Source organism: Corvus hawaiiensis, chromosome 36 (genome assembly GCF_020740725.1).
Source record: "Corvus hawaiiensis isolate bCorHaw1 chromosome 36, bCorHaw1.pri.cur, whole genome shotgun sequence".
In the NCBI taxonomy this organism is placed as follows: domain Eukaryota; kingdom Metazoa; phylum Chordata; class Aves; order Passeriformes; family Corvidae; genus Corvus; species Corvus hawaiiensis.
Genome location: NC_063248.1, coordinates 941,554 through 968,774, shown reverse-complemented (window position 1 = coordinate 968,774; position 27,221 = coordinate 941,554). Strand labels below are relative to the sequence as shown.

Here is a 27,221-nt window from a genome sequence, read left to right as displayed (position 1 = left end):
CTGCATCGTTCCCTCCCCCAGCTCCGCTTTCTCTGAGAACCTTGAGAGGGCGTGCGAGGGAACACCAGCAGCCAGGGAATTGGGCCAGGCCACAAAGCACTCCAGGAGGAAAAGAGAGCGGCAATTCCTTTGAAACAACGCCGCGAGAGCCGTTCAGAAAGACTCGTCCCGCTAGAGCAGCCAGGGCTCTCAGAGAGGTCTTAAGCACCACTTAAGCAAATAGTCCGAGAGCAAATGGATCTGCCCGGGCTTGCTGCTGCCCTCTTTGGCTCCCGTTTAGAACGGGCTGCAGCAAGACACTTCTGCTGCCGGCCTTCCAGCCGACAGCCCGAGTGCCTCTGAGGGCCGAGGGCAGGGACTGAGCAAATGCTTTGCAAGGAGCCCAGCACTGGCTACACAGAGCGGCCACACTCCTCTTCTCCTCTTCAGCGCTTTCCTTGCGCTGCCACTTCCCCTCGGGCTCCCTGCACCTTGACTCCCTTAGAACGAGCTCTGCCTTTGCAGCTGCCTTCAAGGCTTGCTAGTGCTCCCACAGGCCCCAAGGGGATTGAAAGGTGTCCCTAAAGGCAGTTGGGACTCAAACAGCCAGCCCCGAGTCCTCATTCCAGACCTAGGAATAGGCCTAGCAGGAACCAGATCCCAGCACTGAGCTTGCTCAATGCTGCTATTTGATCTTTAGAACCTGATCGGTTTTGGAAGAACTACCAAGCACATCACCTTTGTCACCAATGGATTGGTCAACAACCTCAACTCCTACGGAGCAACCATTGCCGCTATGTGCAGCGGACTCACCACCTACATGGCTTACGAAGTTCACGGTGAGTGCAAGCATGGGAATTCTGAGTGTTACTGACCTGGCTTTTTCTCCTCCTGGTGAATGACCAAGGCACAATTGCTGCTCTTGCACCTTGAGGTGCACACAAACCAAGGGCTGCAGCAGTTGCACAAAGGGTTTGGCATCTCCGCAGATCAGGACTGCAACAGGGTGGTGTCACAGCCCCCAGAAATGACCCAAACCAAACCCTTACAGCTGCTTTCCACAAAGCTTAAGGGGGCTTCGATTTGGGCCCGGAGTGTTTCAACCCACACTGAGCTCCTCTGTAATGCCCAGTCAAGAAAATGGGTCATTCTAAGAACCGCTGTCCTTCAGGGCAGAGCTTGCTGACGAGTGTGATCCAGGCAGCCACCAAACCCCAGTGCTTCACAACACTAAGCCAAGCGGCTTCAATCCCTCGAGGTTTTTCTCAGTGGCAGCAGTCGCATTCCCCAGGGCTTTAATGACCTGCACTTGGTAGGATTCTTGCAGAACGTCACAGCCCATATGCCTGGGCCCGTGAACTGCCAGCAGCCTCACCCTGTAATGCCCAGCCATCGGGATTCCCAGGAGCGAGTGCCATAGAGCCCCGATTTCTGCACGGGAAATGCCAAAGGGGTTTCAAGAGCACGTCTTTGTGGGCATTCCTTGCTGAGCCACAGAGCTGGTGCTCTTTGGGCTCTCCAAGGGAATCTGTCCCTCGTACAGCTCAAACATTCCTAGTGCAGCAATCCTTCAGAACCTGCCTGGCTCTGAGCAACACCAGCACCCTCCTGCAGAAAGGCAACCACGGTCTTTCAGCTCATGGGGTTTTGTCTTTTCTTTTCTAGCTTTCCAAGGACCCCAGGTGAACTTGGGATCATGCATTACGCTCAATGTCCTGAGAGTTGTTGAGCTGAAGTACTGCAATGGCAATGGCAATGGCAATTGGAATGGTGGTTGGAATGACAATTGGACTGGCGGTTGGCAAGGCAATTGGACTGGCGGTTGGAATGGCAATTGGACTGGACCTTTCCCGGTGAGAAAACCTTAGCCCTTACCTTTCTTGAATCAAATGGGGGGGCTCCAGAGCTGCTGCCCAAAGCCAAGCCTGATGCCCTTCTGGCCTGGCATCTCCTCTTTCGAGAGCTTCCTGCTCGAGGGTGCACATGCTGAAACAGAGCCGTGGGTCAGCAGAGGTTTCCATCCAAGACCTTGAGCCTGGATTGACTGTGGCCAGTGGTCTTGCACGCATCAACCTCCAAAGGCACCAGATGACAGCTGTCAGATGCAGCAATGATTCACTGAATGCTTGAAAAGAATTCTTAGGGCCTTTGCCCAACAGCACAGCCTTGATTCTGGGTCCTTTGGAAAAGAATGAGGGCAGTGCCGGCACTGTCCTGGGGCCAGCGCTTCTTCTATTGTAGCAGGGATTTTTCTAAAGCTTTGGGGACATCACTGTCTCCCTTCAAAGGCCAAACGTCTTCTTTCCCTTGGCTTTTCAGTCTCAGCAGATTCCCGGCATCCCAGGCAACAACACGCAAGTCATCATTGGTGGCCAGTCCCAAATCGTGATCATCAACAGGCAATGGCGTGTGGCAGTCATTGAGCAAAACAGCATCAGCGGGTCCTGGAAAACCATCTGGAACTACAACACGGTGAGTGGCAGGGGGGCTGCTCGTTCACAAAGCCGACGAGGAGACTGGCTCCTGCTCCAGCGGGCCCAGGAACGGGGCATGTTTCTGTATTTTGAATGTTTGGAGTCCACGATGTGGGGTAGAAACTCTCAGCATTTGTAACGGTTTCCATCCCGACTTCATCCCACTGTTAACAGTTGGAAAATGTAAATGTTGAGTGCTCGATGACTTGATTTTACAGGGCGTCATTGCAACCAAAGTCACGCAACAGAACGCCTGCTACATTTCCGTCATGAACAGAAACGAGATGCCCCGCTTTGATAATCTGGCCCGCCTGGCACAAGAGAGCAGGGTAAGATTCCTAAGGAGTAGCAGCTTCCTGACCCTGGGGATCAGCGGGCCGTTTCTTCATGTGCTTTTTCTTTATGGAAACGATTAGGTTGTCACTAGTGGCAGGCTTTCCTTTCTCTCAACAGTAGTGTAGATTGGAAAATTGTTGTAGGAATGCTTTGCCAAAAGAAGAAAGGGGCTGCATCGTTCCCTCCCCCAGCTCCGCTTTCTCTGAGAACCTTGAGAGGGCGTGCGAGGGAACACCAGCAGCCAGGGAATTGGGCCAGGCCACAAAGCACTCCAGGAGGAAAAGAGAGCGGCAATTCCTTTGAAACAACGCCGCGAGAGCCGTTCAGAAAGACTCGTCCCGCTAGAGCAGCCAGGGCTCTCAGAGAGGTCTTAAGCACCACTTAAGCAAATAGTCCGAGAGCAAATGGATCTGCCCGGGCTTGCTGCTGCCCTCTTTGGCTCCCGTTTAGAACGGGCTGCAGCAAGACACTTCTGCTGCCGGCCTTCCAGCCGACAGCCCGAGTGCCTCTGAGGGCCAAGGGCAGGGACTGAGCAAATGCTTTGCAAGGAGCCCAGCACTGGCTACACAGAGCGGCCACACTCCTCTTCTCCTCTTCAGCGCTTTCCTTGCGCTGCCACTTCCCCTCGGGCTCCCTGCACCTTGACTCCCTTAGAACGAGCTCTGCCTTTGCAGCTGCCTTCAAGGCTTGCTAGTGCTCCCACAGGCCCCAAGGGGATTGAAAGGTGTCCCTAAAGGCAGTTGGGACTCAAACAGCCAGCCCCGAGTCCTCATTCCAGACCTAGGAATAGGCCTAGCAGGAACCAGATCCCAGCACTGAGCTTGCTCAATGCTGCTATTTGATCTTTAGAACCTGATCGGTTTTGGAAGAACTACCAAGCACATCACCTTTGTCACCAATGGATTGGTCAACAACCTCAACTCCTACGGAGCAACCATTGCCGCTATGTGCAGCGGACTCACCACCTACATGGCTTACGAAGTTCACGGTGAGTGCAAGCATGGGAATTCTGAGTGTTACTGACCTGGCTTTTTCTCCTCCTGGTGAATGACCAAGGCACAATTGCTGCTCTTGCACCTTGAGGTGCACACAAACCAAGGGCTGCAGCAGTTGCACAAAGGGTTTGGCATCTCCGCAGATCAGGACTGCAACAGGGTGGTGTCACAGCCCCCAGAAATGACCCAAACCAAACCCTTACAGCTGCTTTCCACAAAGCTTAAGGGGGCTTCGATTTGGGCCCGGAGTGTTTCAACCCACACTGAGCTCCTCTGTAATGCCCAGTCAAGAAAATGGGTCATTCTAAGAACCGCTGTCCTTCAGGGCAGAGCTTGCTGACGAGTGTGATCCAGGCAGCCACCAAACCCCGGTGCTTCACAACACTAAGCCAAGCGGCTTCAATCCCTCGAGGTTTTTCTCAGTGGCAGCAGTCGCATTCCCCAGGGCTTTAATGACCTGCACTTGGTAGGATTCTTGCAGAACGTCACAGCCCATATGCCTGGGCCCGTGAACTGCCAGCAGCCTCACCCTGTAATGCCCAGCCATCGGGATTCCCAGGAGCGAGTGCCATAGAGCCCCGATTTCTGCACGGGAAATGCCAAAGGGGTTTCAAGAGCACGTCTTTGTGGGCATTCCTTGCTGAGCCACAGAGCTGGAGCTCTTTGGGCTCTCCAAGGGAATCTGTCCCTCGTACAGCTCAAACATTCCTAGTGCAGCAATCCTTCAGAACCTGCCTGGCTCTGAGCAACACCAGCACCCTCCTGCAGAAAGGCAACCACGGTCTTTCAGCTCATGGGGTTTTGTCTTTTCTTTTCTAGCTTTCCAAGGACCCCAGGTGAACTTGGGATCATGCATTACGCTCAATGTCCTGAGAGTTGTTGAGCTGAAGTACTGCAATGGCAATGGCAATGGCAATTGGAATGGTGGTTGGAATGACAATTGGACTGGCGGTTGGCAAGGCAATTGGACTGGCGGTTGGAATGGCAATTGGACTGGACCTTTCCCGGTGAGAAAACCTTAGCCCTTACCTTTCTTGAATCAAATGGGGGGGCTCCAGAGCTGCTGCCCAAAGCCAAGCCTGATGCCCTTCTGGCCTGGCATCTCCTCTTTCGAGAGCTTCCTGCTCGAGGGTGCACATGCTGAAACAGAGCCGTGGGTCAGCAGAGGTTTCCATCCAAGACCTTGAGCCTGGATGGACTGTGGCCAGTGGTCTTGCACGCATCAACCTCCAAAGGCACCAGATGACAGCTGTCAGATGCAGCAATGATTCACTGAATGCTTGAAAAGAATTCTTAGGGCCTTTGCCCAACAGCACAGCCTTGATTCTGGGTCCTTTGGAAAAGAATGAGGGCAGTGCCGGCATTGTCCTGGGGCCAGCGCTTCTTCTATTGTAGCAGGGATTTTTCTAAAGCTTTGGGGACATCACTGTCTCCCTTCAAAGGCCAAACGTCTTCTTTCCCTTGGCTTTTCAGTCTCAGCAGATTCCCGGCATCCCAGGCAACAACACGCAAGTCATCATTGGTGGCCAGTCCCAAATCGTGATCATCAACAGGCAATGGCGTGTGGCAGTCATTGAGCAAAACAGCATCAGCGGGTCCTGGAAAACCATCTGGAACTACAACACGGTGAGTGGCAGGGGGGCTGCTCGTTCACAAAGCCGACGAGGAGACTGGCTCCTGCTCCAGCGGGCCCAGGAATGGGGCTTGTTTCTGTATTCTGAATGTTTGGAGTCCACGATGTGGGGTAGAAACTCTCAGCATTTGTAACGGTTTCCATCCCGACTTCATCCCACTGTTAACAGTTGGAAAATGTAAATGTTGAGTGCTCGATGACTTGATTTTACAGGGCGTCATTGCAACCAAAGTCACGCAACAGAACGCCTGCTACATTTCCGTCATGAACAGAAACGAGATGCCCCGCTTTGATAATCTGGCCCGCCTGGCACAAGAGAGCAGGGTAAGATTCCTAAGGAGTAGCAGCTTCCTGACCCTGGGGATCAGCGGGCCGTTTCTTCATGTGCTTTTTCTTTATGGAAACGATTAGGTTGTCACTAGTGGCAGGCTTTCCTTTCTCTCAACAGTAGTGTAGATTGGAAAATTGTTGTAGGAATGCTTTGCCAAAAGAAGAAAGGGGCTGCATCGTTCCCTCCCCCAGCTCCGCTTTCTCTGAGAACCTTGAGAGGGCGTGCGAGGGAACACCAGCAGCCAGGGAATTGGGCCAGGCCACAAAGCACTCCAGGAGGAAAAGAGAGCGGCAATTCCTTTGAAACAACGCCGCGAGAGCCGTTCAGAAAGACTCGTCCCGCTAGAGCAGCCAGGGCTCTCAGAGAGGTCTTAAGCACCACTTAAGCAAATAGTCCGAGAGCAAATGGATCTGCCCGGGCTTGCTGCTGCCCTCTTTGGCTCCCGTTTAGAACGGGCTGCAGCAAGACACTTCTGCTGCCGGCCTTCCAGCCGACAGCCCGAGTGCCTCTGAGGGCCGAGGGCAGGGACTGAGCAAATGCTTTGCAAGGAGCCCAGCACTGGCTACACAGAGCGGCCACACTCCTCTTCTCCTCTTCAGCGCTTTCCTTGCGCTGCCACTTCCCCTCGGGCTCCCTGCACCTTGACTCCCTTAGAACGAGCTCTGCCTTTGCAGCTGCCTTCAAGGCTTGCTAGTGCTCCCACAGGCCCCAAGGGGATTGAAAGGTGTCCCTAAAGGCAGTTGGGACTCAAACAGCCAGCCCCGAGTCCTCATTCCAGACCTAGGAATAGGCCTAGCAGGAACCAGATCCCAGCACTGAGCTTGCTCAATGCTGCTATTTGATCTTTAGAACCTGATCGGTTTTGGAAGAACTACCAAGCACATCACCTTTGTCACCAATGGATTGGTCAACAACCTCAACTCCTACGGAGCAACCATTGCCGCTATGTGCAGCGGACTCACCACCTACATGGCTTACGAAGTTCACGGTGAGTGCAAGCATGGGAATTCTGAGTGTTACTGACCTGGCTTTTTCTCCTCCTGGTGAATGACCAAGGCACAATTGCTGCTCTTGCACCTTGAGGTGCACACAAACCAAGGGCTGCAGCAGTTGCACAAAGGGTTTGGCATCTCCGCAGATCAGGACTGCAACAGGGTGGTGTCACAGCCCCCAGAAATGACCCAAACCAAACCCTTACAGCTGCTTTCCACAAAGCTTAAGGGGGCTTCGATTTGGGCCCGGAGTGTTTCAACCCACACTGAGCTCCTCTGTAATGCCCAGTCAAGAAAATGGGTCATTCTAAGAACCGCTGTCCTTCAGGGCAGAGCTTGCTGACGAGTGTGATCCAGGCAGCCACCAAACCCCGGTGCTTCACAACACTAAGCCAAGCGGCTTCAATCCCTCGAGGTTTTTCTCAGTGGCAGCAGTCGCATTCCCCAGGGCTTTAATGACCTGCACTTGGTAGGATTCTTGCAGAACGTCACAGCCCATATGCCTGGGCCCGTGAACTGCCAGCAGCCTCACCCTGTAATGCCCAGCCATCGGGATTCCCAGGAGCGAGTGCCATAGAGCCCCGATTTCTGCACGGGAAATGCCAAAGGGGTTTCAAGAGCACGTCTTTGTGGGCATTCCTTGCTGAGCCACAGAGCTGGAGCTCTTTGGGCTCTCCAAGGGAATCTGTCCCTCGTACAGCTCAAACATTCCTAGTGCAGCAATCCTTCAGAACCTGCCTGGCTCTGAGCAACACCAGCACCCTCCTGCAGAAAGGCAACCACGGTCTTTCAGCTCATGGGGTTTTGTCTTTTCTTTTCTAGCTTTCCAAGGACCCCAGGTGAACTTGGGATCATGCATTACGCTCAATGTCCTGAGAGTTGTTGAGCTGAAGTACTGCAATGGCAATGGCAATGGCAATTGGAATGGTGGTTGGAATGACAATTGGACTGGCGGTTGGCAAGGCAATTGGACTGGCGGTTGGAATGGCAATTGGACTGGACCTTTCCCGGTGAGAAAACCTTAGCCCTTACCTTTCTTGAATCAAATGGGGGGGCTCCAGAGCTGCTGCCCAAAGCCAAGCCTGATGCCCTTCTGGCCTGGCATCTCCTCTTTCGAGAGCTTCCTGCTCGAGGGTGCACATGCTGAAACAGAGCCGTGGGTCAGCAGAGGTTTCCATCCAAGACCTTGAGCCTGGATGGACTGTGGCCAGTGGTCTTGCACGCATCAACCTCCAAAGGCACCAGATGACAGCTGTCAGATGCAGCAATGATTCACTGAATGCTTGAAAAGAATTCTTAGGGCCTTTGCCCAACAGCACAGCCTTGATTCTGGGTCCTTTGGAAAAGAATGAGGGCAGTGCCGGCACTGTCCTGGGGCCAGCGCTTCTTCTATTGTAGCAGGGATTTTTCTAAAGCTTTGGGGACATCACTGTCTCCCTTCAAAGGCCAAACGTCTTCTTTCCCTTGGCTTTTCAGTCTCAGCAGATTCCCGGCATCCCAGGCAACAACACGCAAGTCATCATTGGTGGCCAGTCCCAAATCGTGATCATCAACAGGCAATGGCGTGTGGCAGTCATTGAGCAAAACAGCATCAGCGGGTCCTGGAAAACCATCTGGAACTACAACACGGTGAGTGGCAGGGGGGCTGCTCGTTCACAAAGCCGACGAGGAGACTGGCTCCTGCTCCAGCGGGCCCAGGAACGGGGCATGTTTCTGTATTTTGAATGTTTGGAGTCCACGATGTGGGGTAGAAACTCTCAGCATTTGTAACGGTTTCCATCCCGACTTCATCCCACTGTTAACAGTTGGAAAATGTAAATGTTGAGTGCTCGATGACTTGATTTTACAGGGCGTCATTGCAACCAAAGTCACGCAACAGAACGCCTGCTACATTTCCGTCATGAACAGAAACGAGATGCCCCGCTTTGATAATCTGGCCCGCCTGGCACAAGAGAGCAGGGTAAGATTCCTAAGGAGTAGCAGCTTCCTGACCCTGGGGATCAGCGGGCCGTTTCTTCATGTGCTTTTTCTTTATGGAAACGATTAGGTTGTCACTAGTGGCAGGCTTTCCTTTCTCTCAACAGTAGTGTAGATTGGAAAATTGTTGTAGGAATGCTTTGCCAAAAGAAGAAAGGGGCTGCATCGTTCCCTCCCCCAGCTCCGCTTTCTCTGAGAACCTTGAGAGGGCGTGCGAGGGAACACCAGCAGCCAGGGAATTGGGCCAGGCCACAAAGCACTCCAGGAGGAAAAGAGAGCGGCAATTCCTTTGAAACAACGCCGCGAGAGCCGTTCAGAAAGACTCGTCCCGCTAGAGCAGCCAGGGCTCTCAGAGAGGTCTTAAGCACCACTTAAGCAAATAGTCCGAGAGCAAATGGATCTGCCCGGGCTTGCTGCTGCCCTCTTTGGCTCCCGTTTAGAACGGGCTGCAGCAAGACACTTCTGCTGCCGGCCTTCCAGCCGACAGCCCGAGTGCCTCTGAGGGCCGAGGGCAGGGACTGAGCAAATGCTTTGCAAGGAGCCCAGCACTGGCTACACAGAGCGGCCACACTCCTCTTCTCCTCTTCAGCGCTTTCCTTGCGCTGCCACTTCCCCTCGGGCTCCCTGCACCTTGACTCCCTTAGAACGAGCTCTGCCTTTGCAGCTGCCTTCAAGGCTTGCTAGTGCTCCCACAGGCCCCAAGGGGATTGAAAGGTGTCCCTAAAGGCAGTTGGGACTCAAACAGCCAGCCCCGAGTCCTCATTCCAGACCTAGGAATAGGCCTAGCAGGAACCAGATCCCAGCACTGAGCTTGCTCAATGCTGCTATTTGATCTTTAGAACCTGATCGGTTTTGGAAGAACTACCAAGCACATCACCTTTGTCACCAATGGATTGGTCAACAACCTCAACTCCTACGGAGCAACCATTGCCGCTATGTGCAGCGGACTCACCACCTACATGGCTTACGAAGTTCACGGTGAGTGCAAGCATGGGAATTCTGAGTGTTACTGACCTGGCTTTTTCTCCTCCTGGTGAATGACCAAGGCACAATTGCTGCTCTTGCACCTTGAGGTGCACACAAACCAAGGGCTGCAGCAGTTGCACAAAGGGTTTGGCATCTCCGCAGATCAGGACTGCAACAGGGTGGTGTCACAGCCCCCAGAAATGACCCAAACCAAACCCTTACAGCTGCTTTCCACAAAGCTTAAGGGGGCTTCGATTTGGGCCCGGAGTGTTTCAACCCACACTGAGCTCCTCTGTAATGCCCGGTCAAGAAAATGGGTCATTCTAAGAACCGCTGTCCTTCAGGGCAGAGCTTGCTGACGAGTGTGATCCAGGCAGCCACCAAACCCCGGTGCTTCACAACACTAAGCCAAGCGGCTTCAATCCCTCGAGGTTTTTCTCAGTGGCAGCAGTCGCATTCCCCAGGGCTTTAATGACCTGCACTTGGTAGGATTCTTGCAGAACGTCACAGCCCATATGCCTGGGCCCGTGAACTGCCAGCAGCCTCACCCTGTAATGCCCAGCCATCGGGATTCCCAGGAGCGAGTGCCATAGAGCCCCGATTTCTGCACGGGAAATGCCAAAGGGGTTTCAAGAGCACGTCTTTGTGGGCATTCCTTGCTGAGCCACAGAGCTGGTGCTCTTTGGGCTCTCCAAGGGAATCTGTCCCTCGTACAGCTCAAACATTCCTAGTGCAGCAATCCTTCAGAACCTGCCTGGCTCTGAGCAACACCAGCACCCTCCTGCAGAAAGGCAACCACGGTCTTTCAGCTCATGGGGTTTTGTCTTTTCTTTTCTAGCTTTCCAAGGACCCCAGGTGAACTTGGGATCATGCATTACGCTCAATGTCCTGAGAGTTGTTGAGCTGAAGTACTGCAATGGCAATGGCAATGGCAATTGGAATGGTGGTTGGAATGACAATTGGACTGGCGGTTGGCAAGGCAATTGGACTGGCGGTTGGAATGGCAATTGGACTGGACCTTTCCCGGTGAGAAAACCTTAGCCCTTACCTTTCTTGAATCAAATGGGGGGGCTCCAGAGCTGCTGCCCAAAGCCAAGCCTGATGCCCTTCTGGCCTGGCATCTCCTCTTTCGAGAGCTTCCTGCTCGAGGGTGCAGATGCTGAAACAGAGCCGTGGGTCAGCAGAGGTTTCCATCCAAGACCTTGAGCCTGGATTGACTGTGGCCAGTGGTCTTGCACGCATCAACCTCCAAAGGCACCAGATGACAGCTGTCAGATGCAGCAATGATTCACTGAATGCTTGAAAAGAATTCTTAGGGCCTTTGCCCAACAGCACAGCCTTGATTCTGGGTCCTTTGGAAAAGAATGAGGGCAGTGCCGGCACTGTCCTGGGGCCAGCGCTTCTTCTATTGTAGCAGGGATTTTTCTAAAGCTTTGGGGACATCACTGTCTCCCTTCAAAGGCCAAACGTCTTCTTTCCCTTGGCTTTTCAGTCTCAGCAGATTCCCGGCATCCCAGGCAACAACACGCAAGTCATCATTGGTGGCCAGTCCCAAATCGTGATCATCAACAGGCAATGGCGTGTGGCAGTCATTGAGCAAAACAGCATCAGCGGGTCCTGGAAAACCATCTGGAACTACAACACGGTGAGTGGCAGGGGGGCTGCTCGTTCACAAAGCCGACGAGGAGACTGGCTCCTGCTCCAGCGGGCCCAGGAACGGGGCATGTTTCTGTATTTTGAATGTTTGGAGTCCACGATGTGGGGTAGAAACTCTCAGCATTTGTAACGGTTTCCATCCCGACTTCATCCCACTGTTAACAGTTGGAAAATGTAAATGTTGAGTGCTCGATGACTTGATTTTACAGGGCGTCATTGCAACCAAAGTCACGCAACAGAACGCCTGCTACATTTCCGTCATGAACAGAAACGAGATGCCCCGCTTTGATAATCTGGCCCGCCTGGCACAAGAGAGCAGGGTAAGATTCCTAAGGAGTAGCAGCTTCCTGACCCTGGGGATCAGCGGGCCGTTTCTTCATGTGCTTTTTCTTTATGGAAACGATTAGGTTGTCACTAGTGGCAGGCTTTCCTTTCTCTCAACAGTAGTGTAGATTGGAAAATTGTTGTAGGAATGCTTTGCCAAAAGAAGAAAGGGGCTGCATCGTTCCCTCCCCCAGCTCCGCTTTCTCTGAGAACCTTGAGAGGGCGTGCGAGGGAACACCAGCAGCCAGGGAATTGGGCCAGGCCACAAAGCACTCCAGGAGGAAAAGAGAGCGGCAATTCCTTTGAAACAACGCCGCGAGAGCCGTTCAGAAAGACTCGTCCCGCTAGAGCAGCCAGGGCTCTCAGAGAGGTCTTAAGCACCACTTAAGCAAATAGTCCGAGAGCAAATGGATCTGCCCGGGCTTGCTGCTGCCCTCTTTGGCTCCCGTTTAGAACGGGCTGCAGCAAGACACTTCTGCTGCCGGCCTTCCAGCCGACAGCCCGAGTGCCTCTGAGGGCCGAGGGCAGGGACTGAGCAAATGCTTTGCAAGGAGCCCAGCACTGGCTACACAGAGCGGCCACACTCCTCTTCTCCTCTTCAGCGCTTTCCTTGCGCTGCCACTTCCCCTCGGGCTCCCTGCACCTTGACTCCCTTAGAACGAGCTCTGCCTTTGCAGCTGCCTTCAAGGCTTGCTAGTGCTCCCACAGGCCCCAAGGGGATTGAAAGGTGTCCCTAAAGGCAGTTGGGACTCAAACAGCCAGCCCCGAGTCCTCATTCCAGACCTAGGAATAGGCCTAGCAGGAACCAGATCCCAGCACTGAGCTTGCTCAATGCTGCTATTTGATCTTTAGAACCTGATCGGTTTTGGAAGAACTACCAAGCACATCACCTTTGTCACCAATGGATTGGTCAACAACCTCAACTCCTACGGAGCAACCATTGCCGCTATGTGCAGCGGACTCACCACCTACATGGCTTACGAAGTTCACGGTGAGTGCAAGCATGGGAATTCTGAGTGTTACTGACCTGGCTTTTTCTCCTCCTGGTGAATGACCAAGGCACAATTGCTGCTCTTGCACCTTGAGGTGCACACAAACCAAGGGCTGCAGCAGTTGCACAAAGGGTTTGGCATCTCCGCAGATCAGGACTGCAACAGGGTGGTGTCACAGCCCCCAGAAATGACCCAAACCAAACCCTTACAGCTGCTTTCCACAAAGCTTAAGGGGGCTTCGATTTGGGCCCGGAGTGTTTCAACCCACACTGAGCTCCTCTGTAATGCCCGGTCAAGAAAATGGGTCATTCTAAGAACCGCTGTCCTTCAGGGCAGAGCTTGCTGACGAGTGTGATCCAGGCAGCCACCAAACCCCGGTGCTTCACAACACTAAGCCAAGCGGCTTCAATCCCTCGAGGTTTTTCTCAGTGGCAGCAGTCGCATTCCCCAGGGCTTTAATGACCTGCACTTGGTAGGATTCTTGCAGAACGTCACAGCCCATATGCCTGGGCCCGTGAACTGCCAGCAGCCTCACCCTGTAATGCCCAGCCATCGGGATTCCCAGGAGCGAGTGCCATAGAGCCCCGATTTCTGCACGGGAAATGCCAAAGGGGTTTCAAGAGCACGTCTTTGTGGGCATTCCTTGCTGAGCCACAGAGCTGGTGCTCTTTGGGCTCTCCAAGGGAATCTGTCCCTCGTACAGCTCAAACATTCCTAGTGCAGCAATCCTTCAGAACCTGCCTGGCTCTGAGCAACACCAGCACCCTCCTGCAGAAAGGCAACCACGGTCTTTCAGCTCATGGGGTTTTGTCTTTTCTTTTCTAGCTTTCCAAGGACCCCAGGTGAACTTGGGATCATGCATTACGCTCAATGTCCTGAGAGTTGTTGAGCTGAAGTACTGCAATGGCAATGGCAATGGCAATTGGAATGGTGGTTGGAATGACAATTGGACTGGCGGTTGGCAAGGCAATTGGACTGGCGGTTGGAATGGCAATTGGACTGGACCTTTCCCGGTGAGAAAACCTTAGCCCTTACCTTTCTTGAATCAAATGGGGGGGCTCCAGAGCTGCTGCCCAAAGCCAAGCCTGATGCCCTTCTGGCCTGGCATCTCCTCTTTCGAGAGCTTCCTGCTCGAGGGTGCACATGCTGAAACAGAGCCGTGGGTCAGCAGAGGTTTCCATCCAAGACCTTGAGCCTGGATGGACTGTGGCCAGTGGTCTTGCACGCATCAACCTCCAAAGGCACCAGATGACAGCTGTCAGATGCAGCAATGATTCACTGAATGCTTGAAAAGAATTCTTAGGGCCTTTGCCCAACAGCACAGCCTTGATTCTGGGTCCTTTGGAAAAGAATGAGGGCAGTGCCGGCACTATCCTGGGGCCAGCGCTTCTTCTATTGTAGCAGGGATTTTTCTAAAGCTTTGGGGACATCACTGTCTCCCTTCAAAGGCCAAACGTCTTCTTTCCCTTGGCTTTTCAGTCTCAGCAGATTCCCGGCATCCCAGGCAACAACACGCAAGTCATCATTGGTGGCCAGTCCCAAATCGTGATCATCAACAGGCAATGGCGTGTGGCAGTCATTGAGCAAAACAGCATCAGCGGGTCCTGGAAAACCATCTGGAACTACAACACGGTGAGTGGCAGGGGGGCTGCTCGTTCACAAAGCCGACGAGGAGACTGGCTCCTGCTCCAGCGGGCCCAGGAATGGGGCTTGTTTCTGTATTCTGAATGTTTGGAGTCCACGATGTGGGGTAGAAAGTCTCAGCATTTGTTACGGTTTCCATCCCGACTTCATCCCACTGTTAACAGTTGGAAAATGTAAATGTTGAGTGCTCGATGACTTGATTTTACAGGGCGTCATTGCAACCAAAGTCACGCAACAGAACGCCTGCTACATTTCCGTCATGAACAGAAACGAGATGCCCCGCTTTGATAATCTGGCCCGCCTGGCACAAGAGAGCAGGGTAAGATTCCTAAGGAGTAGCAGCTTCCTGACCCTGGGGATCAGCGGGCCGTTTCTTCATGTGCTTTTTCTTTATGGAAACGATTAGGTTGTCACTAGTGGCAGGCTTTCCTTTCTCTCAACAGTAGTGTAGATTGGAAAATTGTTGTAGGAATGCTTTGCCAAAAGAAGAAAGGGGCTGCATCGTTCCCTCCCCCAGCTCCGCTTTCTCTGAGAACCTTGAGAGGGCGTGCGAGGGAACACCAGCAGCCAGGGAATTGGGCCAGGCCACAAAGCACTCCAGGAGGAAAAGAGAGCGGCAATTCCTTTGAAACAACGCCGCGAGAGCCGTTCAGAAAGACTCGTCCCGCTAGAGCAGCCAGGGCTCTCAGAGAGGTCTTAAGCACCACTTAAGCAAATAGTCCGAGAGCAAATGGATCTGCCCGGGCTTGCTGCTGCCCTCTTTGGCTCCCGTTTAGAACGGGCTGCAGCAAGACACTTCTGCTGCCGGCCTTCCAGCCGACAGCCCGAGTGCCTCTGAGGGCCGAGGGCAGGGACTGAGCAAATGCTTTGCAAGGAGCCCAGCACTGGCTACACAGAGCGGCCACACTCCTCTTCTCCTCTTCAGCGCTTTCCTTGCGCTGCCACTTCCCCTCGGGCTCCCTGCACCTTGACTCCCTTAGAACGAGCTCTGCCTTTGCAGCTGCCTTCAAGGCTTGCTAGTGCTCCCACAGGCCCCAAGGGGATTGAAAGGTGTCCCTAAAGGCAGTTGGGACTCAAACAGCCAGCCCCGAGTCCTCATTCCAGACCTAGGAATAGGCCTAGCAGGAACCAGATCCCAGCACTGAGCTTGCTCAATGCTGCTATTTGATCTTTAGAACCTGATCGGTTTTGGAAGAACTACCAAGCACATCACCTTTGTCACCAATGGATTGGTCAACAACCTCAACTCCTACGGAGCAACCATTGCCGCTATGTGCAGCGGACTCACCACCTACATGGCTTACGAAGTTCACGGTGAGTGCAAGCATGGGAATTCTGAGTGTTACTGACCTGGCTTTTTCTCCTCCTGGTGAATGACCAAGGCACAATTGCTGCTCTTGCACCTTGAGGTGCACACAAACCAAGGGCTGCAGCAGTTGCACAAAGGGTTTGGCATCTCCGCAGATCAGGACTGCAACAGGGTGGTGTCACAGCCCCCAGAAATGACCCAAACCAAACCCTTACAGCTGCTTTCCACAAAGCTTAAGGGGGCTTCGATTTGGGCCCGGAGTGTTTCAACCCACACTGAGCTCCTCTGTAATGCCCAGTCAAGAAAATGGGTCATTCTAAGAACCGCTGTCCTTCAGGGCAGAGCTTGCTGACGAGTGTGATCCAGGCAGCCACCAAACCCCGGTGCTTCACAACACTAAGCCAAGCGGCTTCAATCCCTCGAGGTTTTTCTCAGTGGCAGCAGTCGCATTCCCCAGGGCTTTAATGACCTGCACTTGGTAGGATTCTTGCAGAACGTCACAGCCCATATGCCTGGGCCCGTGAACTGCCAGCAGCCTCACCCTGTAATGCCCAGCCATCGGGATTCCCAGGAGCGAGTGCCATAGAGCCCCGATTTCTGCACGGGAAATGCCAAAGGGGTTTCAAGAGCACGTCTTTGTGGGCATTCCTTGCTGAGCCACAGAGCTGGTGCTCTTTGGGCTCTCCAAGGGAATCTGTCCCTCGTACAGCTCAAACATTCCTAGTGCAGCAATCCTTCAGAACCTGCCTGGCTCTGAGCAACACCAGCACCCTCCTGCAGAAAGGCAACCACGGTCTTTCAGCTCATGGGGTTTTGTCTTTTCTTTTCTAGCTTTCCAAGGACCCCAGGTGAACTTGGGATCATGCATTACGCTCAATGTCCTGAGAGTTGTTGAGCTGAAGTACTGCAATGGCAATGGCAATGGCAATTGGAATGGTGGTTGGAATGACAATTGGACTGGCGGTTGGCAAGGCAATTGGACTGGCGGTTGGAATGGCAATTGGACTGGACCTTTCCCGGTGAGAAAACCTTAGCCCTTACCTTTCTTGAATCAAATGGGGGGGCTCCAGAGCTGCTGCCCAAAGCCAAGCCTGATGCCCTTCTGGCCTGGCATCTCCTCTTTCGAGAGCTTCCTGCTCGAGGGTGTAGATGCTGAAACAGAGCCGTGGGTCAGCAGAGGTTTCCATCCAAGACCTTGAGCCTGGATGGACTGTGGCCAGTGGTCTTGCACGCATCAACCTCCAAAGGCACCAGATGACAGCTGTCAGATGCAGCAATGATTCACTGAATGCTTGAAAAGAATTCTTAGGGCCTTTGCCCAACAGCACAGCCTTGATTCTGGGTCCTTTGGAAAAGAATGAGGGCAGTGCCGGCACTGTCCTGGGGCCAGCGCTTCTTCTATTGTAGCAGGGATTTTTCTAAAGCTTTGGGGACATCACTGTCTCCCTTCAAAGGCCAAACGTCTTCTTTCCCTTGGCTTTTCAGTCTCAGCAGATTCCCGGCATCCCAGGCAACAACACGCAAGTCATCATTGGTGGCCAGTCCCAAATCGTGATCATCAACAGGCAATGGCGTGTGGCAGTCATTGAGCAAAACAGCATCAGCGGGTCCTGGAAAACCATCTGGAACTACAACACGGTGAGTGGCAGGGGGGCTGCTCGTTCACAAAGCCGACGAGGAGACTGGCTCCTGCTCCAGCGGGCCCAGGAATGGGGCTTGTTTCTGTATTCTGAATGTTTGGAGTCCACGATGTGGGGTAGAAAGTCTCAGCATTTGTTACGGTTTCCATCCCGACTTCATCCCACTGTTAACAGTTGGAAAATGTAAATGTTGAGTGCTCGATGACTTGATTTTACAGGGCGTCATTGCAACCAAAGTCACGCAACAGAACGCCTGCTACATTTCCGTCATGAACAGAAACGAGATGCCCCGCTTTGATAATCTGGCCCGCCTGGCACAAGAGAGCAGGGTAAGATTCCTAAGGAGTAGCAGCTTCCTGACCCTGGGGATCAGCGGGCCGTTTCTTCATGTGCTTTTTCTTTATGGAAACGATTAGGTTGTCACTAGTGGCAGGCTTTCCTTTCTCTCAACAGTAGTGTAGATTGGAAAATTGTTGTAGGAATGCTTTGCCAAAAGAAGAAAGGGGCTGCATCGTTCCCTCCCCCAGCTCCGCTTTCTCTGAGAACCTTGAGAGGGCGTGCGAGGGAACACCAGCAGCCAGGGAATTGGGCCAGGCCACAAAGCACTCCAGGAGGAAAAGAGAGCGGCAATTCCTTTGAAACAACGCCGCGAGAGCCGTTCAGAAAGACTCGTCCCGCTAGAGCAGCCAGGGCTCTCAGAGAGGTCTTAAGCACCACTTAAGCAAATAGTCCGAGAGCAAATGGATCTGCCCGGGCTTGCTGCTGCCCTCTTTGGCTCCCGTTTAGAACGGGCTGCAGCAAGACACTTCTGCTGCCGGCCTTCCAGCCGACAGCCCGAGTGCCTCTGAGGGCCGAGGGCAGGGACTGAGCAAATGCTTTGCAAGGAGCCCAGCACTGGCTACACAGAGCGGCCACACTCCTCTTCTCCTCTTCAGCGCTTTCCTTGCGCTGCCACTTCCCCTCGGGCTCCCTGCACCTTGACTCCCTTAGAACGAGCTCTGCCTTTGCAGCTGCCTTCAAGGCTTGCTAGTGCTCCCACAGGCCCCAAGGGGATTGAAAGGTGTCCCTAAAGGCAGTTGGGACTCAAACAGCCAGCCCCGAGTCCTCATTCCAGACCTAGGAATAGGCCTAGCAGGAACCAGATCCCAGCACTGAGCTTGCTCAATGCTGCTATTTGATCTTTAGAACCTGATCGGTTTTGGAAGAACTACCAAGCACATCACCTTTGTCACCAATGGATTGGTCAACAACCTCAACTCCTACGGAGCAACCATTGCCGCTATGTGCAGCGGACTCACCACCTACATGGCTTACGAAGTTCACGGTGAGTGCAAGCATGGGAATTCTGAGTGTTACTGACCTGGCTTTTTCTCCTCCTGGTGAATGACCAAGGCACAATTGCTGCTCTTGCACCTTGAGGTGCACACAAACCAAGGGCTGCAGCAGTTGCACAAAGGGTTTGGCATCTCCGCAGATCAGGACTGCAACAGGGTGGTGTCACAGCCCCCAGAAATGACCCAAACCAAACCCTTACAGCTGCTTTCCACAAAGCTTAAGGGGGCTTCGATTTGGGCCCGGAGTGTTTCAACCCACACTGAGCTCCTCTGTAATGCCCAGTCAAGAAAATGGGTCATTCTAAGAACCGCTGTCCTTCAGGGCAGAGCTTGCTGACGAGTGTGATCCAGGCAGCCACCAAACCCCGGTGCTTCACAACACTAAGCCAAGCGGCTTCAATCCCTCGAGGTTTTTCTCAGTGGCAGCAGTCGCATTCCCCAGGGCTTTAATGACCTGCACTTGGTAGGATTCTTGCAGAACGTCACAGCCCATATGCCTGGGCCCGTGAACTGCCAGCAGCCTCACCCTGTAATGCCCAGCCATCGGGATTCCCAGGAGCGAGTGCCATAGAGCCCCGATTTCTGCACGGGAAATGCCAAAGGGGTTTCAAGAGCACGTCTTTGTGGGCATTCCTTGCTGAGCCACAGAGCTGGTGCTCTTTGGGCTCTCCAAGGGAATCTGTCCCTCGTACAGCTCAAACATTCCTAGTGCAGCAATCCTTCAGAACCTGCCTGGCTCTGAGCAACACCAGCACCCTCCTGCAGAAAGGCAACCACGGTCTTTCAGCTCATGGGGTTTTGTCTTTTCTTTTCTAGCTTTCCAAGGACCCCAGGTGAACTTGGGATCATGCATTACGCTCAATGTCCTGAGAGTTGTTGAGCTGAAGTACTGCAATGGCAATGGCAATGGCAATTGGAATGGTGGTTGGAATGACAATTGGACTGGCGGTTGGCAAGGCAATTGGACTGGCGGTTGGAATGGCAATTGGACTGGACCTTTCCCGGTGAGAAAACCTTAGCCCTTACCTTTCTTGAATCAAATGGGGGGGCTCCAGAGCTGCTGCCCAAAGCCAAGCCTGATGCCCTTCTGGCCTGGCATCTCCTCTTTCGAGAGCTTCCTGCTCGAGGGTGCACATGCTGAAACAGAGCCGTGGGTCAGCAGAGGTTTCCATCCAAGACCTTGAGCCTGGATGGACTGTGGCCAGTGGTCTTGCACGCATCAACCTCCAAAGGCACCAGATGACAGCTGTCAGATGCAGCAATGATTCACTGAATGCTTGAAAAGAATTCTTAGGGCCTTTGCCCAACAGCACAGCCTTGATTCTGGGTCCTTTGGAAAAGAATGAGGGCAGTGCCGGCACTATCCTGGGGCCAGCGCTTCTTCTATTGTAGCAGGGATTTTTCTAAAGCTTTGGGGACATCACTGTCTCCCTTCAAAGGCCAAACGTCTTCTTTCCCTTGGCTTTTCAGTCTCAGCAGATTCCCGGCATCCCAGGCAACAACACGCAAGTCATCATTGGTGGCCAGTCCCAAATCGTGATCATCAACAGGCAATGGCATGTGGCAGTCATTGAGCAAAACAGCATCAGCGGGTCCTGGAAAACCATCTGGAACTACAACACGGTGAGTGGCAGGGGGGCTGCTCGTTCACAAAGCCGACGAGGAGACTGGCTCCTGCTCCAGCGGGCCCAGGAATGGGGCTTGTTTCTGTATTCTGAATGTTTGGAGTCCACGATGTGGGGTAGAAACTCTCAGCATTTGTAACGGTTTCCATCTCGACTTCATCCCACTGTTAACAGTTGGAAAATGTAAATGTTGAGTGCTCGATGACTTGATTTTACAGGGCGTCATTGCAACCAAAGTCACGCAACAGAACGCCTGCTACATTTCCGTCATGAACAGAAACGAGATGCCCCGCTTTGATAATCTGGCCCGCCTGGCACAAGAGAGCAGGGTAAGATTCCTAAGGAGTAGCAGCTTCCTGACCCTGGGGATCAGCGGGCCGTTTCTTCATGTGCTTTTTCTTTATGGAAACGATTAGGTTGTCACTAGTGGCAGGCTTTCCTTTCTCTCAACAGTAGTGTAGATTGGAAAATTGTTGTAGGAATGCTTTGCCAAAAGAAGAAAGGGGCTGCATCGTTCCCTCCCCCAGCTCCGCTTTCTCTGAGAACCTTGAGAGGGCGTGCGAGGGAACACCAGCAGCCAGGGAATTGGGCCAGGCCACAAAGCACTCCAGGAGGAAAAGAGAGCGGCAATTCCTTTGAAACAACGCCGCGAGAGCCGTTCAGAAAGACTCGTCCCGCTAGAGCAGCCAGGGCTCTCAGAGAGGTCTTAAGCACCACTTAAGCAAATAGTCCGAGAGCAAATGGATCTGCCCGGGCTTGCTGCTGCCCTCTTTGGCTCCCGTTTAGAACGGGCTGCAGCAAGACACTTCTGCTGCCGGCCTTCCAGCCGACAGCCCGAGTGCCTCTGAGGGCCGAGGGCAGGGACTGAGCAAATGCTTTGCAAGGAGCCCAGCACTGGCTACACAGAGCGGCCACACTCCTCTTCTCCTCTTCAGCGCTTTCCTTGCGCTGCCACTTCCCCTCGGGCTCCCTGCACCTTGACTCCCTTAGAACGAGCTCTGCCTTTGCAGCTGCCTTCAAGGCTTGCTAGTGCTCCCACAGGCCCCAAGGGGATTGAAAGGTGTCCCTAAAGGCAGTTGGGACTCAAACAGCCAGCCCCGAGTCCTCATTCCAGACCTAGGAATAGGCCTAGCAGGAACCAGATCCCAGCACTGAGCTTGCTCAATGCTGCTATTTGATCTTTAGAACCTGATCGGTTTTGGAAGAACTATCAAGCACATCACCTTTGTCACCAATGGATTGGTCAACAACCTCAACTCCTACGGAGCAACCATTGCCGCTATGTGCAGCGGACTCACCACCTACATGGCTTACGAAGTTCACGGTGAGTGCAAGCATGGGAATTCTGAGTGTTACTGACCTGGCTTTTTCTCCTCCTGGTGAATGACCAAGGCACAATTGCTGCTCTTGCACCTTGAGGTGCACACAAACCAAGGGCTGCAGCAGTTGCACAAAGGGTTTGGCATCTCCGCAGATCAGGACTGCAACAGGGTGGTGTCACAGCCCCCAGAAATGACCCAAACCAAACCCTTACAGCTGCTTTCCACAAAGCTTAAGGGGGCTTCGATTTGGGCCCGGAGTGTTTCAACCCACACTGAGCTCCTCTGTAATGCCCAGTCAAGAAAATGGGTCATTCTAAGAACCGCTGTCCTTCAGGGCAGAGCTTGCTGACGAGTGTGATCCAGGCAGCCACCAAACCCCGGTGCTTCACAACACTAAGCCAAGCGGCTTCAATCCCTCGAGGTTTTTCTCAGTGGCAGCAGTCGCATTCCCCAGGGCTTTAATGACCTGCACTTGGTAGGATTCTTGCAGAACGTCACAGCCCATATGCCTGGGCCCGTGCACTGCCAGCAGCCTCACCCTGTAATGCCCAGCCATCGGGATTCCCAGGAGCGAGTGCCATAGAGCCCCGATTTCTGCACGGGAAATGCCAAAGGGGTTTCAAGAGCACGTCTTTGTGGGCATTCCTTGCTGAGCCACAGAGCTGGTGCTCTTTGGGCTCTCCAAGGGAATCTGTCCCTCGTACAGCTCAAACATTCCTAGTGCAGCAATCCTTCAGAACCTGCCTGGCTCTGAGCAACACCAGCACCCTCCTGCAGAAAGGCAACCACGGTCTTTCAGCTCATGGGGTTTTGTCTTTTCTTTTCTAGCTTTCCAAGGACCCCAGGTGAACTTGGGATCATGCATTACGCTCAATGTCCTGAGAGTTGTTGAGCTGAAGTACTGCAATGGCAATGGCAATGGCAATTGGAATGGTGGTTGGAATGACAATTGGACTGGCGGTTGGCAAGGCAATTGGACTGGCGGTTGGAATGGCAATTGGACTGGACCTTTCCCGGTGAGAAAACCTTAGCCCTTACCTTTCTTGAATCAAATGGGGGGGCTCCAGAGCTGCTGCCCAAAGCCAAGCCTGATGCCCTTCTGGCCTGGCATCTCCTCTTTCGAGAGCTTCCTGCTCGAGGGTGTAGATGCTGAAACAGAGCCGTGGGTCAGCAGAGGTTTCCATCCAAGACCTTGAGCCTGGATGGACTGTGGCCAGTGGTCTTGCACGCATCAACCTCCAAAGGCACCAGATGACAGCTGTCAGATGCAGCAATGATTCACTGAATGCTTGAAAAGAATTCTTAGGGCCTTTGCCCAACAGCACAGCCTTGATTCTGGGTCCTTTGGAAAAGAATGAGGGCAGTGCCGGCACTGTCCTGGGGCCAGCGCTTCTTCTATTATAGCAGGGATTTTTCTAAAGCTTTGGGGACATCACTGTCTCCCTTCAAAGGCCAAACGTCTTCTTTCCCTTGGCTTTTCAGTCTCAGCAGATTCCTGGCATCCCAGGCAACAACACGCAAGTCATCATTGGTGGCCAGTCCCAAATCGTGATCATCAACAGGCAATGGCGTGTGGCAGTCATTGAGCAAAACAGCATCAGCGGGTCCTGGAAAACCATCTGGAACTACAACACGGTGAGTGGCAGGGGGGCTGCTCGTTCACAAAGCCGACGAGGAGACTGGCTCCTGCTCCAGCGGGCCCAGGAACGGGGCATGTTTCTGTATTTTGAATGTTTGGAGTCCACGATGTGGGGTAGAAACTCTCAGCATTTGTAACAGTTTCCATCCCGACTTCATCCCACTGTTAACAGTTGGAAAATGTAAATGTTGAGTGCTCGATGACTTGATTTTACAGGGCGTCATTGCAACCAAAGTCACGCAACAGAACGCCTGCTACATTTCCGTCATGAACAGAAACGAGATGCCCCGCTTTGATAATCTGGCCCGCCTGGCACAAGAGAGCAGGGTAAGATTCCTAAGGAGTAGCAGCTTCCTGACCCTGGGGATCAGCGGGCCGTTTCTTCATGTGCTTTTTCTTTATGGAAACGATTAGGTTGTCACTAGTGGCAGGCTTTCCTTTCTCTCAACAGTAGTGTAGATTGGAAAATTGTTGTAGGAATGCTTTGCCAAAAGAAGAAAGGGGCTGCATCGTTCCCTCCCCCAGCTCCGCTTTCTCTGAGAACCTTGAGAGGGCGTGCGAGGGAACACCAGCAGCCAGGGAATTGGGCCAGGCCACAAAGCACTCCAGGAGGAAAAGAGAGCGGCAATTCCTTTGAAACAACGCCGCGAGAGCCGTTCAGAAAGACTCGTCCCGCTAGAGCAGCCAGGGCTCTCAGAGAGGTCTTAAGCACCACTTAAGCAAATAGTCCGAGAGCAAATGGATCTGCCCGGGCTTGCTGCTGCCCTCTTTGGCTCCCGTTTAGAACGGGCTGCAGCAAGACACTTCTGCTGCCGGCCTTCCAGCCGACAGCCCGAGTGCCTCTGAGGGCCGAGGGCAGGGACTGAGCAAATGCTTTGCAAGGAGCCCAGCACTGGCTACACAGAGCGGCCACACTCCTCTTCTCCTCTTCAGCGCTTTCCTTGCGCTGCCACTTCCCCTCGGGCTCCCTGCACCTTGACTCCCTTAGAACGAGCTCTGCCTTTGCAGCTGCCTTCAAGGCTTGCTAGTGCTCCCACAGGCCCCAAGGGGATTGAAAGGTGTCCCTAAAGGCAGTTGGGACTCAAACAGCCAGCCCCGAGTCCTCATTCCAGACCTAGGAATAGGCCTAGCAGGAACCAGATCCCAGCACTGAGCTTGCTCAATGCTGCTATTTGATCTTTAGAACCTGATCGGTTTTGGAAGAACTACCAAGCACATCACCTTTGTCACCAATGGATTGGTCAACAACCTCAACTCCTACGGAGCAACCATTGCCGCTATGTGCAGCGGACTCACCACCTACATGGCTTACGAAGTTCACGGTGAGTGCAAGCATGGGAATTCTGAGTGTTACTGACCTGGCTTTTTCTCCTCCTGGTGAATGACCAAGGCACAATTGCTGCTCTTGCACCTTGAGGTGCACACAAACCAAGGGCTGCAGCAGTTGCACAAAGGGTTTGGCATCTCCGCAGATCAGGACTGCAACAGGGTGGTGTCACAGCCCCCAGAAATGACCCAAACCAAACCCTTACAGCTGCTTTCCACAAAGCTTAAGGGGGCTTCGATTTGGGCCCGGAGTGTTTCAACCCACACTGAGCTCCTCTGTAATGCCCAGTCAAGAAAATGGGTCATTCTAAGAACCGCTGTCCTTCAGGGCAGAGCTTGCTGACGAGTGTGATCCAGGCAGCCACCAAACCCCGGTGCTTCACAACACTAAGCCAAGCGGCTTCAATCCCTCGAGGTTTTTCTCAGTGGCAGCAGTCGCATTCCCCAGGGCTTTAATGACCTGCACTTGGTAGGATTCTTGCAGAACGTCACAGCCCATATGCCTGGGCCCGTGAACTGCCAGCAGCCTCACCCTGTAATGCCCAGCCATCGGGATTCCCAGGAGCGAGTGCCATAGAGCCCCGATTTCTGCACGGGAAATGCCAAAGGGGTTTCAAGAGCACGTCTTTGTGGGCATTCCTTGCTGAGCCACAGAGCTGGTGCTCTTTGGGCTCTCCAAGGGAATCTGTCCCTCGTACAGCTCAAACATTCCTAGTGCAGCAATCCTTCAGAACCTGCCTGGCTCTGAGCAACACCAGCACCCTCCTGCAGAAAGGCAACCACGGTCTTTCAGCTCATGGGGTTTTGTCTTTTCTTTTCTAGCTTTCCAAGGACCCCAGGTGAACTTGGGATCATGCATTACGCTCAATGTCCTGAGAGTTGTTGAGCTGAAGTACTGCAATGGCAATGGCAATGGCAATTGGAATGGTGGTTGGAATGACAATTGGACTGGCGGTTGGCAAGGCAATTGGACTGGCGGTTGGAATGGCAATTGGACTGGACCTTTCCCGGTGAGAAAACCTTAGCCCTTACCTTTCTTGAATCAAATGGGGGGGCTCCAGAGCTGCTGCCCAAAGCCAAGCCTGATGCCCTTCTGGCCTGGCATCTCCTCTTTCGAGAGCTTCCTGCTCGAGGGTGCAGATGCTGAAACAGAGCCGTGGGTCAGCAGAGGTTTCCATCCAAGACCTTGAGCCTGGATGGACTGTGGCCAGTGGTCTTGCACGCATCAACCTCCAAAGGCACCAGATGACAGCTGTCAGATGCAGCAATGATTCACTGAATGCTTGAAAAGAATTCTTAGGGCCTTTGCCCAACAGCACAGCCTTGATTCTGGGTCCTTTGGAAAAGAATGAGGGCAGTGCCGGCACTGTCCTGGGGCCAGCGCTTCTTCTATTGTAGCAGGGATTTTTCTAAAGCTTTGGGGACATCACTGTCTCCCTTCAAAGGCCAAACGTCTTCTTTCCCTTGGCTTTTCAGTCTCAGCAGATTCCCGGCATCCCAGGCAACAACACGCAAGTCATCATTGGTGGCCAGTCCCAAATCGTGATCATCAACAGGCAATGGCGTGTGGCAGTCATTGAGCAAAACAGCATCAGCGGGTCCTGGAAAACCATCTGGAACTACAACACGGTGAGTGGCAGGGGGGCTGCTCGTTCACAAAGCCGACGAGGAGACTGGCTCCTGCTCCAGCGGGCCCAGGAACGGGGCATGTTTCTGTATTTTGAATGTTTGGAGTCCACGATGTGGGGTAGAAACTCTCAGCATTTGTAACGGTTTCCATCCCGACTTCATCCCACTGTTAACAGTTGGAAAATGTAAATGTTGAGTGCTCGATGACTTGATTTTACAGGGCGTCATTGCAACCAAAGTCACGCAACAGAACGCCTGCTACATTTCCGTCATGAACAGAAACGAGATGCCCCGCTTTGATAATCTGGCCCGCCTGGCACAAGAGAGCAGGGTAAGATTCCTAAGGAGTAGCAGCTTCCTGACCCTGGGGATCAGCGGGCCGTTTCTTCATGTGCTTTTTCTTTATGGAAACGATTAGGTTGTCACTAGTGGCAGGCTTTCCTTTCTCTCAACAGTAGTGTAGATTGGAAAATTGTTGTAGGAATGCTTTGCCAAAAGAAGAAAGGGGCTGCATCGTTCCCTCCCCCAGCTCCGCTTTCTCTGAGAACCTTGAGAGGGCGTGCGAGGGAACACCAGCAGCCAGGGAATTGGGCCAGGCCACAAAGCACTCCAGGAGGAAAAGAGAGCGGCAATTCCTTTGAAACAACGCCGCGAGAGCCGTTCAGAAAGACTCGTCCCGCTAGAGCAGCCAGGGCTCTCAGAGAGGTCTTAAGCACCACTTAAGCAAATAGTCCGAGAGCAAATGGATCTGCCCGGGCTTGCTGCTGCCCTCTTTGGCTCCCGTTTAGAACGGGCTGCAGCAAGACACTTCTGCTGCCGGCCTTCCAGCCGACAGCCCGAGTGCCTCTGAGGGCCGAGGGCAGGGACTGAGCAAATGCTTTGCAAGGAGCCCAGCACTGGCTACACAGAGCGGCCACACTCCTCTTCTCCTCTTCAGCGCTTTCCTTGCGCTGCCACTTCCCCTCGGGCTCCCTGCACCTTGACTCCCTTAGAACGAGCTCTGCCTTTGCAGCTGCCTTCAAGGCTTGCTAGTGCTCCCACAGGCCCCAAGGGGATTGAAAGGTGTCCCTAAAGGCAGTTGGGACTCAAACAGCCAGC

The 27,221-nt window shown here is 53.3% G+C and overlaps 1 protein-coding gene across 16 annotated transcripts in view; it reads left to right on the top strand.

Annotated features, from left to right (window-relative positions):
* LOC125319131 overlaps positions 1-27,221 on the top strand; it is a 114,277-nt gene that overhangs the window by 18,991 nt on the left and 68,065 nt on the right. For all 16 annotated transcript variants that reach the window (XM_048290154.1, XM_048290155.1, XM_048290159.1 and 13 more), the window contains 36 exons: positions 680-818; positions 1,645-1,832; positions 2,299-2,451; positions 2,672-2,782; positions 3,639-3,777; positions 4,604-4,791; positions 5,258-5,410; positions 5,631-5,741; positions 6,598-6,736; positions 7,563-7,750; positions 8,217-8,369; positions 8,590-8,700; positions 9,557-9,695; positions 10,522-10,709; positions 11,176-11,328; positions 11,549-11,659; positions 12,516-12,654; positions 13,481-13,668; positions 14,135-14,287; positions 14,508-14,618; positions 15,475-15,613; positions 16,440-16,627; positions 17,094-17,246; positions 17,467-17,577; positions 18,434-18,572; positions 19,399-19,586; positions 20,053-20,205; positions 20,426-20,536; positions 21,393-21,531; positions 22,358-22,545; positions 23,012-23,164; positions 23,385-23,495; positions 24,352-24,490; positions 25,317-25,504; positions 25,971-26,123; positions 26,344-26,454. In XM_048290154.1, the coding sequence (XP_048146111.1) occupies positions 680-818; positions 1,645-1,832; positions 2,299-2,451; positions 2,672-2,782; positions 3,639-3,777; positions 4,604-4,791; positions 5,258-5,410; positions 5,631-5,741; positions 6,598-6,736; positions 7,563-7,750; positions 8,217-8,369; positions 8,590-8,700; positions 9,557-9,695; positions 10,522-10,709; positions 11,176-11,328; positions 11,549-11,659; positions 12,516-12,654; positions 13,481-13,668; positions 14,135-14,287; positions 14,508-14,618; positions 15,475-15,613; positions 16,440-16,627; positions 17,094-17,246; positions 17,467-17,577; positions 18,434-18,572; positions 19,399-19,586; positions 20,053-20,205; positions 20,426-20,536; positions 21,393-21,531; positions 22,358-22,545; positions 23,012-23,164; positions 23,385-23,495; positions 24,352-24,490; positions 25,317-25,504; positions 25,971-26,123; positions 26,344-26,454 (5,319 nt within the window). The remainder of the gene's footprint in view (positions 1-679; positions 819-1,644; positions 1,833-2,298; positions 2,452-2,671; positions 2,783-3,638; positions 3,778-4,603; positions 4,792-5,257; positions 5,411-5,630; positions 5,742-6,597; positions 6,737-7,562; positions 7,751-8,216; positions 8,370-8,589; positions 8,701-9,556; positions 9,696-10,521; positions 10,710-11,175; positions 11,329-11,548; positions 11,660-12,515; positions 12,655-13,480; positions 13,669-14,134; positions 14,288-14,507; positions 14,619-15,474; positions 15,614-16,439; positions 16,628-17,093; positions 17,247-17,466; positions 17,578-18,433; positions 18,573-19,398; positions 19,587-20,052; positions 20,206-20,425; positions 20,537-21,392; positions 21,532-22,357; positions 22,546-23,011; positions 23,165-23,384; positions 23,496-24,351; positions 24,491-25,316; positions 25,505-25,970; positions 26,124-26,343; positions 26,455-27,221) is intronic.